Consider the following 15,497-nt stretch of genomic DNA (forward strand, 5'->3'; position numbering starts at 1 on the left):
AGAGAACCAGACTTACAATTTAACAATCTTGGGGTTCAGGGTTCGAATCTCACCTGGAGGGAGTGTTTATTTGATAAGGATATCTTTCACTTTATATTAGGGTGCGAAAAGAGTAACTAATGGACAGGTAATGATTCAGTATTCATAAACCACTGAGTATGATGCACCACTTTACAATAGGGTACACAAAAAGATTAACTAATGATTAACTAATGATTAACTAATACATTCACGCACTGACATTTTGGAATCATTAAGTAATGATTAACTACTCTATTCACGAGCTGAAATTTAGTAATCATTAGGTACTGATTAACTACTCTACTCAGGAAATTAGATACTAATCATTAACTAATGACTACCTACTCATTAACTATGATTAACTAGTGATAAACTAATGCCAAATTTTTCATTAGCGAATGATTAACTGGCGATTAGTTAATGGTTAGTTTATCAGTAACTACTATAGGATTTGTGTACGTTATTGTAAAGTGTTACCGCAATAACAGTAAACTTTTCCTTTTCTTTTCTAGCGTAGGACACCTTAAAAACATGATTAAACATTCTGTTTGCACAGGTGCAATAACATAGGCATATCTATATATCTATCTATCTATCTATCTATCTATCTATCTATCTATCTATAATATAGATAGATATATATCTATATCTATAGCCTATATATCACCAAAAAAGCGGGGGGGGGGGCGTAGATTACAGTCTACCCACTTCTACAGTGTAGTGACTACACCACTGGACTGGGAAGGGCTACTTAGGACCCAACAGTGAAGTTTGGAGTGAGAGACAGGCAGGTGAGAGTGAGAGAGTAGGCTACCTGAGGCTGCCCTCCTCTGTGGCCTGGCTCTGGGGGACAGGCGCTCCTGGAGGTCGCCATCTTGTTTCTTCCTGCTCGTTTCTTCCTGGATCTCCAGAACCGTTTTCTCCACCGCCGCGAAGATCTCCCGCGCCGCAAGGGCGAGCCGCTCGTGTACGAGCCGCTTCAGCTGCTCCAGGCTCGACATGACGTCACACCGTGCACGCGTTCACCGGGACATCAGGGAAACACTGAGAGAGAGAGCGATAACCTGCAGCTATCCGGTTAGCATGCTAGGCTAATAACAACAACACCGGTGTAATTTCGTTGTCAAAGCAACCAGAGTAAAACACAACACTTCCGGCTGTGACCTTCAAAATAAAATCCTTCGTGGTAAACGTGTTGCAGCGTTCTGTTGTCTGCGTGGACACTGGTTTGTTTTCAAGTGTCACCAGTTAATCAATAGACCCTTTTCACGGGGGCCATTTTGTGTCCAAAAGGCAGGTAAACACCGGTGCAAAGAAAACAGTATAGACTCTATACGTATGTAGAGGGTTTCCAAGTCAAGTCAAGTTTATTGACTCGCCCTAATTCACAAGCATGTCGAGGACTTCACAGAGAATGACTAGCTAAATCTAGCTGACACAACAATAACAACTAGAACGGGCTAAATTTGCTAGAGCAAATTTAATTGTGCTTGCTGTGGCATGACGCTCCGCCTCCCTGCAATGCCCCTGCCTTAAGCTTCTGGCATACTCTTTGCGCCCAGCCAAGCGCATAGAGCGCGCGACGATTATGACGTCATCGCACAGGGCGTGTCGGGGGGCGAGGCCTGAGCGCAGCGCGGCGCGTCCACGGAGATTTTTCTATCAGCGCGTCGGGTTTTGCTGCCTGTGCCTGTGAGATCCCCGTGGTAGGCTATCAGCGGATATCTGCTGTGATTGAGTCCTCACCGTCGTACAGTCGCCTTCAAAAGCATAATGTTCGATTATAACGAACTAGTTGTGTGGCTTAGCCTTCCCAAATGTTGAGGGTCGTTTTTTAGAATTTAATATATAGAATTGGGAACGTTACATTCAATTTCATTCAGACTGCCTTTCACTGATCGCCGCCATTTCTGGAGCACTCACTATGTTCTGTTTTGGCCTGCGCAGAGTGCGCGCGCCCTCCGTGGAGCCCCGCCTCCAGCGCGTGCGCGAAGAGTATGCCAGAAGCTTTAGACCCCGCCCTCCCATCCACTATAAATACAGCCCCAATCGGCACTGTGTAGCTCGATTTAGACGTGTTTAGGCGGTTGCAAGGGTGTAGATCAAGCGGGAGGAGCCAAGGAAACCAGGGCAGAAAGAATTTTGATCAGAAGCCAGGCCAGGCCGCAGGGCCGGTTCCAGAACAAGATGACTAGGGGTGCATCCTAGATAGGAAGGGGTGCAGATGCCCGGCCAAAGGCCGGGCAATTTGACATGTTATTTTACTAAAAATAATGCATTTGACCATCATTTCAAGTAGAATGATACCACCCAAGCAAGAATATTTCAAGTGTTTCAAGTGCTTTACTGAAATATTTGGACCATATAATGATAATACAATTATCTCAACCTTAAAAGGTTACATATAGGTGCCAAAAAGCCATAAAATCACATCAAAGAACAAAGAAAAACAACAACTATAATTCAAGTTTAAACAGTAAGTGTGCAGCTGTAGCATTTATACATTTTTTTACTTTTCAACTGAGCATGCAGACAAATAAGGGTGCAATGCATGCTTTTGCACCCCCGTAGAACCGGGCCTGCCAGGCCGCGAAGAAAAATGTGCCTTTTTTGCATGTTTGAATCGGTTTTAGCCATATTTAGTGGAATATCTCATTTTAAACACACCAATGTTATTGTCTATTGATTGAATTCCTCTCAGACTCACACCACTGACTTTATTAAATAAAGTCATTTTAAGTCACAACTGTAAAATAGCTGATAGCCCCTATATCCGAAAACACAATTTGTCACTGATACCCTCAATCACTGATACCCTCCTATACCCTCAATTTGTCAAAAAAAAAAAAAAAAAAAAAAAAAAAATTGATGGCCCCCCCTGACGAGTGGGCCCGTGGCGGCCGCACCCTCTGCCCCGGCGTACGCTCCGCTACTGATTAGTAATAATAACAAGATTCAAGATTCAAGATTCAAGATTCAAGATTCAAGTTTATTATTTGTCCCAGAAGGGCAATTTGTGTGCAAGCAGATATAAAAAAACATAGCGAATACATGTAAAAACAAAAACATGGACAAGTGAAACAAACATGGAGCATGTGCAGCAGTTTTCCAGCAGAAATGGATCAAGTGAACACAGGATATAGTAAAAGTAAAGTAAAAACACACCTCAAAGGATCTGTACAATGTACTTAAAAGTAGTAAAGACACGTAAAAGTAGTAAAAGACACGTACATGAACTTAAAAGTAATAAGAGTCAGGGACTATTTGAGCTCGCATAAATAGGTAGGTAAAAATAAATAAAATATATCTCGAATATAAAATATAAAGAATATTAGTAGCAGCAACCTTATCTACCTAAGAAGAGAGACAGAGAGAGTGCATTGTCTCCTCCGCCCAGCAGCGTTTAAGCTGCGTGAGAGAGACAGAGAAAGGGAGCGAGACAGAGAGAGAGAGAGAGCACTATCTCCTCCTCTCAGCAGCATTTAGAGCTGTGATGGAAACAGGGACGAAAGACAATTTGTATGTTTTTCGTGGCCCTCAGAACCTTTAGCCGAAGGCCCGAAGGGAGCAGCACATCCCCTGGGCGGAGAGGATGAGTATCGTCCATGCAAATGGACATGGCCTTTTTAAGCACCTGTTTGTTAAAAATGTGATCCAGGCTACTAAAATTTACTCCGGCTATTTTTGAGGCCGCTCTCACAATCCTCCCGAGGGAGTTCTTCCCTTGAATACCAAGGTTTCCATACCAACAGATAATAGAAAAGGAGATTACAGATTCGATATAGGCACAGTAAAACAGTTTCATCAGAGTCCTGTCAACCTGGAATCTGGCAAGCTTCCTTAGGCAAAAGAGACGTTGTTGACCTTTTTTGCACAGCATTTCACAGTTTAGATCGAACTTCAACTTGCTGTCAAAAATAGTGCCAAGATATTTATAATTGGTCACCATGTCTACTGGTTGCCCATGGACAACACTGTTCTGGGGAACTGGGGAGGATCGTCTAAAATCAACAACATGATTGAACAATCATATGATAGAGACAGAAAGAACGGGAGAAAGGGGGAGGGAAATGTGGAGGAGGAGAGAGCAGGGAAAGGGAGTGGGTGTGTTCCAATCATGGAAGTTGGAAACCCTCATTAGTGGGTGGCCTGGGAAAATCGAGTCAGAGTGATGGTTGTGGTCCGATAAGGTAGGCCTACTACAGAGGCCTACTGTATACCACGAAGCAAGATTAGTGGCTCAGCGAGGTAACTTCAGGTTTAACCCTGGGTTTGTCATGCTACGACGCTAGTTAACTTCTTACCGAGATATATTTCCATAGCAACTTATGCTTCACAGTTAATCTGGTCCAGAGCAGGTTAAATTGCAAGGATAAGATTAAACCTTAAAAGGCACCGCTCACGAACCAATGAGCTTCCTGGAAAAGGATAGAAGAGTATTTTGCGACCGCCAAAACCCATTTAATCATATACGTCTCCAAAGCGTACCGTGTGCACAACGGAGATGCTGAACATCGGTGGCGAAATCAAGCAAGCTGAATAACTTACGCTTTGAGACAATCTGCATTTTTTGCCAGCCCTCCTTTCTGTGATTATTATATGCAGCAGTGTTGCCTTTGGTTTTTATTAGCCTTCATCTTTGAATTCTTCATATTTCCTTAAGATTATAGTTTGTTCCTCCAGCGTGAAGTATTCATTTTCAGTGTTTCCCACAGGATTTTGAGTATTTGTGGTGGGGGACCGCAGACCCCCTAGGGGGGTGCGGGAGCATGCCCCCCCGCAAGATTTTTTTAAACATTTTAAAGTAAAATGCATGAATTTGGTGTACTTTGAGAAAGCTTAAGAGCAAAATTAAAAGGCTAGATCTATGAAGAACATGTCATCATTACTGTGCTGTGGGTTTACAATGACAAACTAAATTTCTCCCTATAGGTCAGGGATACTCAACTTGCTTTGCCACTTTCGTGAAATGATAGAAGGCGAGGGGCCAGTTAATAAACAAACAATATACATTTTTCTGTAGCGGATTGTAGGTTTTTGGGGTGTCAGCCGGAGTTTATGCTGACAGTGTTGTGCACACCGGATAGTTAGGTTAAGTTAGTTAGGTTAAGTACATACATAAGTGCCTGGGTAGCGAGCAGATGGCGGTATTTGACAATTTAGCAGCTAAATCATAGATTATTGAAAGATATTCCATATTCCAGACTGAAATGCTATAACAGAAGTATTGGCCACAATGACATGAACATTTATTGGACACTTATTCAGCGGATATCTTGCATGTTGCGTTCAGGTGCACTGTAAAAAAAAAAAAAAAAAAAATTGGTCAACATCTTATTGTGGCGGTCAAAATATTATTGTGGCGGCCCGCCACAAATTCCTTTATGTATGGGAAACACTGCATTTTTATTTGCTCCAAAGCATGTTTGACCCTACTGATTGCAGCTGAATGCTGAATGCTGCGTGGAGAAATATCACTAAATCACCTGCATAAAAATGAACCACAAACGTCTCCAAAGCTGTGTGCAACGGATCTGCTGTTTTTATAGGCTATTTTTTAATTCAATTAAAACTACGCCGCCTGCACCGTGTTGATTGATTGAGAGCCTATATTTCTAACGTTAAATCTATGATCTAAATAGGCCTACGGATTTTGGAAATTTAGACTGAGTTTACACTCCTACTCGCAAAAAACACATGCGGGTATTATTGAGTAGACCTATATCAATCTGCTGTATTATAGGCACCAGGCAGAAACAGCAGCAGAAATCAAATGACTGATGTGAATAAAAGCGGTAACTTTAGACAGTCCTTCAGTAACAGACTCATGTCTGAATCACATTATCATGACAGTGCCGATCCTGAATGCCTCCCTTTTTTCTTTAAAAAGACCTTTCTTAAAACCACCTACATGTAGGTGCCCATGAAGGCAGGCTGGTTTTCAACAAGGCTTCATTTGTATCATTCCCATGGCCAAAGCAAAACATACACTCATAACATGATACATATATACACTGTACAACTCTCATATTTAAAATTAAACAATCGAGAACAGATGTGCCCACATTTTTTTCTATTAAGCGCCAACAGTAGCCTAATCTGGATGGATGGGCCGTGGGCCAAAAATAAATGTTGACGTTATCTGAAATTACATTAAATTTGTATTTGATAGACAATCTACATTCTAAACCTAAAATAGGTCTTCTAGTTTCATATGGTGAAAGTATCATCAAGCTAGCTTTAAAAATGAGCCCACCATACTCTCTGCAAGACAGTAAGTAGCCTAATATTGGCCATGTTTTTTCCCCCTTTCAAAACCATGGAGGGCCGAAACAAACTGAGCGTGGTCCAAGTTTGGCCCCCCGGCCCCAAATTGGTCAGCCATGACCTTAAGGGACTGTCAATTTTTTAGGTGGGGTTGGGTAAAATATGATGTATAATTGGGAAATAAATATTTACTCTGCCCTGCAGTTTTAGAAATTCATTGCAATTACTATTAGAAGGTAAAACACAGAGACCAAGGAACTATAGCATTAGGCTACATGGGGACAGACAGGAACTCATCTACATTCCAGCAGCATGTAAGTAAAATAGGACTTGAGTTTAGGTAGAAGTGAAGAAAAACATCCAATGGCAATGATGACATTCTCAGATGGAGCCCAGGCCAACAGGTTGCAGCTCCCCAGTCCAGTCCTGTACAAAACAAACAGTTCAGTTCACGTCTTGATGTCAAATTGTAGGCCTACTTTAATCCCAAAACATTTAGCACAGCTAGCTCAGTGAAATAAACAGACTACCGAACTACTCAATAACAGTCACAAGGTGGCGACAGCTATAGGCTATTATGGTTGTGAACACTATACATTAGCTAGCCTACCTTCAATATAGGATCGCTGCTGCAGGTTTATACAGGAGCACCCGGCCGTTTGCTGCGGTTAGGAGCCAGGCAGAATGAACATCGCCACTTCTTCATGTCATCTTCCAACTCATTAATAGTCTGAGGGTGTAGCACCAAGTTGCCATTTCCATTTTGATTGTTTTTTGGAGGTCCTCATGTACAACATTATAACGTTAGCGCAAACGGACTTTTCTCAAACCGGATGTTCTTGCCAAATACGGAAGTCCCGCCTACCGTTTACTTACGCGTTGAAAAATAAGGTGATCCCATTCTCTCATTTAACACTGAGGAAAGCCACAGGCTGAAACACGTCTGTATGTAGGCCTACTGCTGCTGTGCGGATTAAAATACTCTATCTAGGCTATTAAGTTGAGCACACCAATTCTTGGACTTGAGTAGCCTACTACACGGCAACGCTCCCTGCATAAAATGGCAGTTTTTTTTGCATTAGTGACTTCCTTTTACACGGGAACGGCGTTCTTGGGGCTTGAAAATGCAAAAAAGTGAAAAGAGGTCCCAGAGTGGAATTCTTGGATAATGCCGCCCTCACTGTCGCTGTGTAACGTGGTGAAACGCAATTCAGGTGATGACACAGCCCCCCTTCGCCATAGACCAGAACAGCACATCCGGGTAATTTGCAAAACTTGAAGGCCGCGCCCCTTTTTAGGGGATAACACAAGCCACTCGCGTTGACTTCAATGTAAAATAGCAGTACCCAAAACATCTATAGAAAAATAACAGAATTAATTTCCTTTATAAATGACCCAAAGACACCATGACATGACAATATATTTCAACTCGGCCGGCCATAGAATGCGCAAGATACATCGACACGAGGTACTTGCCTTATATGAACGCTGTATCCAGTTTCCACCAGGTTACATGCATCGTCCACATTGACGGTGTCACGCCTACCCTATCGCAGACCAGTTTTTTGTTTTTTTTATTGTTAGTGAAACTATAACAACACAGCAACTCTTCGGCATATCTCTATCAAATTAAACCGTTTTAAATAGTTTGTTTGAAGTGGTTTCGGCTTCTTGTACCGTCGTTTACTATGGTGGGTTTCCCCTAAAAAGGGGCGCGGCCTTGGAGCTGGGCGCTTGAAGACGCGACGCAGTTCTGGTCTATGGAAGACAATGATAGAGCATTGAACTAGCCCAATACAGCCTTTTGGCACAATGAATGTATTCAACAAACACGATAATAATTTGCTAAAAACACATAATCTGCGTTAAGTGCCCGCTACTAACATCACACATATTATTAATCACTCCCGCATTAAATAATTGAAGACAACTCACGGCCAGATGCATTTGCTCAAGCATAGGCGACACTAGACCTTCCAAACAGGGGTTGCACCACCCAGAAGTCAATATTACTCCGGTAGGGGGGATAAAGAAATTTTGTAAATTTTAAAATAAAATGCATTAATCTGGGGCACTCTGAGAGCAAAATGAAGAGGCTAGTAGATATGAAGAACTACACACATCACATTAATTAATATCCTCTTCACTATGCTGTGGCTTTACAGTGATGAAAAAATAATTGTCTCCTTATATAGCCTATTCTATCTGCATGATAGTGTTGAACCGTGGCCCACTGGTGGGCCTCAGAGCACCATCTATTGGGCTCCTAAAGCAGGTGTTTGCAGTCAACTACTTGAAATTAATATGTGGCAGTCAAAATCTATTTGTGGTGCTCAAAATCTATTGTGGTGTACCTCCACAAATAGATAACTGTATAGGAGACACTGAATGCTATAGTAGGATATGACAACACATTCTGAACAGGGCACTCCTGAAAAAGAGAGCATTGCTCTCAGTGAGACTCCCCCTGTATAAATAAAAGGTAAAAAAAAAAAAAAAAAAGAAGATCTGGCCACTAGGGTTTGCACATGCAGCCAGTGCACCAACGTATAATCGCGCATGTGCTCAAGTCCCATTTGTGCTGCAAAGAAAACAGGTCTTTTTTATGGGTCTTTAGGGCTTTTATTCTGTAATCCGATCTGGAGCAGTTTATTATTTGTGACTTCTGTGTCACTCTATCGTGTGGAAAACTCATTTAAAGTTTATCCTACAAACCTAAAATCAAGCCCGTTAGAAATAGACAGAATAGAGGAAGCTAGGCGTTTTTACCTTCAAAATAAAAGCCGTCATTTATAACTGGGTAAATAAAAATCAGGGCCGTCAACTCACTAGGTGTTAAAATTGACTCTTAGTTGTCTGTGTTGTATATGTCTCCTGTGTATTTCGGATCACATGTAAAAAAACGTTGCAAGATGGATCAATAACGCGATTAGTTTATTTAATTACCATTATTGTGAAGGTTTTAACCAGAAGTTTCAATGTTATTCTGGCTCACTTGACGCTGCTGTGAGTTTTTTGTGGCTTCAGTCTGCAAGCAAAATGTTATCACAAACGCTGTGTATAAATGCAAAATCAAATGCGAGAACGCAACACCAGTTTGCCATTTTATGCAGAGCCTGTTGTTTTCTAAACACGGCCTTTAAGTTCAGTTCAGTGTCATCAGTGATTATGTAATCAGTGATGTCATCCGTGATGATGTCATCAGTGATGTCATACAGCAGGTGAGGCCGCGTAGCGACCGAGCTGCGTATGCAACATGCAGTGGGCGAGCTGCAGGGCGGGGAAGGCCGCGAGCCCATGTAGCGGACGAGCCTAGGACTCGAGCACGCGATATTGCTAGTAATATAAGATGATAAAAAAATCCAAACGGAGATACGCGTTTTTGCAAACACACACACACACACACACATATGAATGTGAGAATATTAGAATATTACAGAACATTATTACTTTACATTAGCACTTCACTGTTCACTGTTTCACTGTTGCTTTTGACCGTGCTCAAAGACACTTTACGAACACAGGACAAAACAACTTTAATAAAGAGAGGAAAATATTAAAATAGATGAGAGAAAAAAGATTATATAGGTCAAAAGCAACAGTGAAAAAAAATGTTTTGAGTTTATGTTGTTCTTGAAAAGATATGAGATAAGACAATGAGTGTTGGCCTGTCAGATGTGACTGGGGAGGGCATTCCAGAAGGAGGGGGTGGCTGCAACACGGCCCTGTCAGAGGCTCCCCTGTCACAGCTTTAGCAAAGAGATGTGATACATGTCAAAGTGGATATAAACCTTATGATCATATTCAGCCAGACATGGAGATTAATGCAATGGTCAGCTTTTTTTCTACCACGGGGGGGACAGAGGAAACATTGGTATTGAACCCTGGGAACATTGAACCCTGGGAACATTGATAGCTCCCATCTCATTTGTCCCTACTAAGGATTAACTAAAACACAGGTGCCCAAACTTTTTTAGGAAGAGAGCCACGAAAAATAAAACTAGTCGCCCCACTTACATATTAGCACATTTAGCATATATTATTTATTTAACATTACATCTATATATGAGTGGCATTTAGTTTATGCATTAAAAATAGAAATAATACATTTGGGATTTTCTGAAGGCCCGAGATCTACCGATAGATCACGATCTACCGATTGGGCATCCCTAAACTAAAAGAACGAGTATATCGAGTGACTGCGCCAGGGTTTCGGGTCAACATGTCCCGCCAGATTTCAGCGTGTCGGACAAATCTATCTATCCTATAATTCCGGCAGTGTCTGTCGGTCTCTCCGTCTGTCCTTCGCGTATCTCGAGAACCATTGTTTGGATCGACTTCAAACTTGGGGAGTGCGCTTAGGGGGACCTGACCGAGTGCAATGCGAGAAAGAAATTAAAGAAATCCACGCACGGCGGAGCTACTACAGCGATATTTTACATTCTCATTGTGACATCATCAGTGATGTCAAGGGGGCTAGCATCTACCGGCTAGCTTCTGGTTATGATCAGGAGTTCACTGCATGTTTAGAAGGGGCTTTTGAGACACTGTATCCTGCTACAGTAGCCACTCCCCTTCATGCTCGAGCACCTGGCTACAGTGCAGATTTCAGCTAAAAACAGGCTGTAAATGTTGTCTTTTCAAGGCAACTTGACATCTCAGGGCTTGTGGAGACTTGGATTACGCCAGGTGATATGGAAGCATTCTTTTTCGGTTGTTTTTCCGTGTGAAAGTTGGTCACCATTCACTTCAATTGTTTAGGAGAATTCTGCAACGGTGTTTTGCTGTGAAACTCCAGGAAAGACCTGACACGGCTCAAGGCCATCAATCAATACTACCAACAGATGCATTCATAAAATACCAACTAGGCAATGTTCTATTCAGAATGGGATTGTACAATAATGCATATTCAATCAAATCAATAATGCAAACATTTTCAATAAACAGTAAAAAAAAGCGTAACAATAATTTGATAAATGGTAAATGGCCTGCATTTATATAGCGCTTTTATCCAAAGCGCTTTACAATCAGTAGGTACATTCAACCATTCATACACCGATGGCAGCAGGCTACCACGCAGGGTGCTAGCACACCATCGGGAGCAATTTGCGGTTCAGTATCTTGCCCAAGCACATTTCGACATGCAGACTGGAGGAGGCGGGAATCGCACCACTGACCTCTTTTATCCAAAGCGATTAGTGGACGACCCACTCTACTTCCTGATCTACAGCCGCCGCTGATAAGAAAGTGAGAGACGAGATTTACATTTCTTGAACTACATAAAAGCAGTGAAGCTGTATCCTTCAACTTTTTTGGGGGTCAAAATCCCCTCATCCTGCAGTGGGTTTTCCTCGGCTGTTTGCAAAAAGAAAAGAAAAGTGACAGAAGCCCTGGATCATAGACTGTATAAAAGATGGACATCATGTCAGCTCCTCAAAAGTGAAGCCAAAACATCTCGATCGCTGCCTGGTGGCTGGCTGCAGTATAGGTCATAAATCCTATCCCCTCCATATTAGTGGATGGGACATGAGCCAAACTAAACAATCAAAGTACTAGTGATGCGCGGGTCAGGGTTTTTTAAGGCCCACCCCAACCCACCCCGTCATTGGAGCCAGCCCGGAAATCAACAGTTTTAGATTTCTCTGCTCGACAGTTGACAGAGCTCGACAATTGTCTTCTCTTAGTTAAAATTGGTTAAGTGGTGTCTGTCTGTACTGCTTTCTTCAGCACCTGGGTGTGATTTTTAAATAGTTATTTGATGATATAAAAAGGGCTGTGACAGTCACTCAAACCTCTGTCAGACGGCGGCACGGCTGAGGAGGCTCAGCCCGACTCTACTGTGCAGAATCCGCCTCCAAATTATGTCACATAAGCAAGTTGGCCGCTTGCTGAAAACAGATATTTTGGCTTCACTTGTGTATAGAGGTAGGAAGCGGAGACACTTAGGCCATCTTTTATAGAGTGCCAAAATCACACCCTCTTCCGGGTTCTGCATACGGAAAAAAGGTGGACAAAAATAAAATAAAATAATCCCTCTTTTTTTTTGGTCTGTGTGAAATGTTCTATGGTCTCTCCTAATTCTAAATATTGTTGAATCGCTTGGTTTGACAAAGTAATTTTTTTTTATAAGGGTTTTACGAAACAGCTATGGAAAAATGAATGGGGAATGAAATCCCTTAATAGGTCGTATGCAGAACCCAGAAGCGGGAGACCCAAGCCACAGTTTGGTTATTCAGAACAACAGAAGTACACCTCCTAAGTCTAAAACTCACACAAAAATGTACAAATTCAGAACATTTAAACTAAGAATTATTGATCCTTTTCTAAAAGGAATATTGAAATTGCAGTCAGTCCAGAGTTCAACACTCGTCTCCATACAGAGCGAAGCAGAGTCCAGTAATGTCACAGTGATGTCATCTGTGGAGGGGGAAGCAACGCCGTGGTCACGTCGCGCCAGATTTACCGTAAACAACACCAAACTACCTAGATCTGTGCCAATATCAACATATCACAGTACAATTATCACGGCCAAAATGAGCTGGATAAGATATTATCTCGGTAATTATTAGTCAGATGAAAACCTTAAAAACACTTCTGTAATATGCTTTACATTTCTCCTCTTTAAAAACATTGTAATGTAAGAATGTAGAACATACAGTATGAAGTCCCATTTTGCGATCACGATAATTAATGCAAATTCAAGCAATCTCCGCAATATTTGCTGCGGCTTGCAATTTTTTCCCATGTACAGTATATCGTAATACTGCTGATTGTCTCACTAGCTGACACAGGCGGCGAACATGGCGGCACTGATGCCAACAGTCCAAGAAACTAAATCATGGCTTCTATTCTCACTGAGACTATCAGCTCTACCAAAGAGTATAGAAGCTCAGGGACTTTTTTGACAACAGCGTTGCCGTCATTTTGGACCGAAGAAAACCACAGGCTGTTTCGGTAGACGTATATTTGTATGGCACTTTATAGGCGGGCCGTTTTACTGCCGTCATTATGGTTGTCTCCTTCAGTCCAACATGGCGCAGGCCTCGTTCTGCTGAGCTGCACGTTGATGTTGCAATGGAATGACCTATTAGCCAGTCCCTCCGGGAAATTGTGATCACAATAATTAATGCGAATTCAACCCATCTCCGCAATATTTGGGGGAGCTTGCACTTTTTCAAAATTCCCGATTGCGATTTCTCCCCGCAAAAAAGGCAAAACAGGTTCCTCAACTCGCAATTTTTGCCAGTTACCACAATGTTACAGCAATATATATATACATATGTACGTGTGTGTGTACGTGTGTGTGTGTGTGTATGTATATATATATAACTTAACAAAACTTAGCAAATTGTATTGCAATTTTTGAGAAAGGTTGCGATTAGGTAGTACTGTTAGAACAGTAGGTCAAAATTGTTCCTGTCAACTTGGAATTCTTGCAATTTTACTGAACAAATCACATAAAACTTTGCAAATTGTAATGCAATTTTTGAGGAAAGTACAAAAAAAAAGAAACAGCAAAAAATCCCGGAGGGAGTGATTAGCTTTCACTTTTTGGCGATGTAAGTTCTTTGACTGTACTTAGGGAAAGCCTGCGATATCTGCTGCGCTTTGTTTATGGTTGATAAAAACTCCTGAACGCTCCGAAGCGATGAGACTTCAACGCAGCACTGCTACAGAAGGGGGCTGAAAGGCATGCTGGGAGATTAAGTTTTTGCCTTTGTGTGTGGAAACCCCTTCCAGTGTATTTTGTAATTTTTATTTCATAATATGAAATAAAAATTGTCTGTTTCTGAGTCATGTCCTGACAGTGTTAATTAGCCACACTGTTTGCCAAATACCTTTGACAAATAACTTTAATTTTGTGGTCAAGTTCAAATTTTTATTGTTAGTTGCTAAAATGGAATGATGACGTACGACTCAATGGAACATTCGCTTGTTAACCATTTTGAGTCATGCTCTTTCCAATAATTGAAATTATTGAACAGACGTTAAAGCAGATGGTGGAGAAATAGGACGGGCTGGGGTTCAGTCGCTGCCTTGCTCAGAGACACGTTGGCAGAGAGGAGGGTTCAGTCGCTGCCTTGCTCAGAGACACGTCAGCAGAGGAGGGTTCAGTTCAGTCGCTGCCTTGTTCAGAGACACGTCAGCAGAGGAGGGTTCAGTTCAGTCGCTGCTTTGCTCAGAGACACGTCGGCAGAGGAGGGATCAGTCACTGCCTTGCTCAGAGACACTACAGCAGAGACGAGTGGATGGTGAGCGGAGGAATCAAACCATCAGACAGGAGATGAGGGGTGGGGCAGGTTGAAGGGGATGTCATCATGTCTGGGCTGACTCCTGAAACACAAATTGAGGGCATAAACTGAAGAAGTGGCTATGTAAGGGTTAATGTACACTACAGTGAGTAAGTGAGTAAAGCCATCCTCCGGGTTAGGCATACGACCCAAAGGATTTTAATGATTTCCCCATAGACGTTTTGTAAAATCCATATCCATATTCAAAGGCCATATATACAATATATATATATTACATATATATATATATATATGTATATATACATACATTTCAATCATGAGAGACCAGGTAGAGTTAACAAGCAAGCTTTATACATACATACATATATACGTATATATACAGTATGTATGTATATATACGGGGCACGGTGGCTCAGTGGTAGAGCTGTCGCTCGCAGTCAGAAGGTCCTGAGTTCGATTCTCGCCTGGGACACTGCGGGCGCTGTGGTTGTGTTCCCCCCATATCTTCAGTGCCTACTGCCCAGGTGGGGTATCTCGTCGTAAGGGCCTTTCTGTCTGTGTGGAGTTTGCATGTTCTCCCCGTGCTCCCCCAGGGGGGTTCCTCCGTATATAACCCCCCCCTCCCCCATTAAAAACATGCAGAAGATCAGATCGTCATCGTCATCCGACCAGTGACGACAACATCCGAAGTCGGTCCCTGGGCGCTGTACGAGAAAGCGACCACTGCTCCTGGCCTGCCCCCCGGAGGAAAGGACAAAGCCAGGATGGGTTAAATGCAGAAGGCAAATTTCACCGGCCACCGTCAGCATGTGTGTGTTTGTGGCCCTCCGTGCATGTGTTGATGTGTAACCGTGTGACAATAAAGACGGGCTTGTCCGTCTAAATCGTATACATACATATCTCTCGCTCTCTCTCTCTCTCTATATATATATATATATATATGTATATATACATACA

General features: G+C 42.2%; 2 protein-coding genes across 4 annotated transcripts in view; both read right to left on the reverse strand.

The window, feature by feature from the left end:
* Window positions 1-1,022, reverse strand: part of LOC310785722 (uncharacterized protein) — a gene marked incomplete at its 5' end in the record, with an annotated part of 38,939 nt that extends 37,917 nt beyond the window's left edge. The window contains one exon of the mRNA XM_083646858.1: window positions 836-1,022. Coding sequence (XP_083502984.1) covers window positions 836-1,022 — 187 coding nt within the window. The remainder of the gene's footprint in view (window positions 1-835) is intronic.
* Window positions 1,023-10,874: 9,852 nt separating this feature from the next.
* The window catches only part of cdc42se1 (CDC42 small effector 1), a 66,593-nt gene continuing 61,970 nt past the window's right edge, over window positions 10,875-15,497 (reverse strand). For 2 of the 3 annotated variants that reach the window (XM_083646688.1, XM_083646687.1), the window contains exon 6: window positions 10,875-14,622. The gene's annotated coding sequence lies outside the window, so the exon portion shown is untranslated. The remainder of the gene's footprint in view (window positions 14,623-15,497) is intronic. The other variant, XR_014553185.1, reaches the window with a different exon arrangement.

The sequence above is a fragment of the Poromitra crassiceps genome (genome assembly GCF_964638095.1).
Source record: "Poromitra crassiceps genome assembly, chromosome: 11".
Classification (NCBI taxonomy): Eukaryota; Metazoa; Chordata; class Actinopteri; order Beryciformes; family Melamphaidae; genus Poromitra; species Poromitra crassiceps.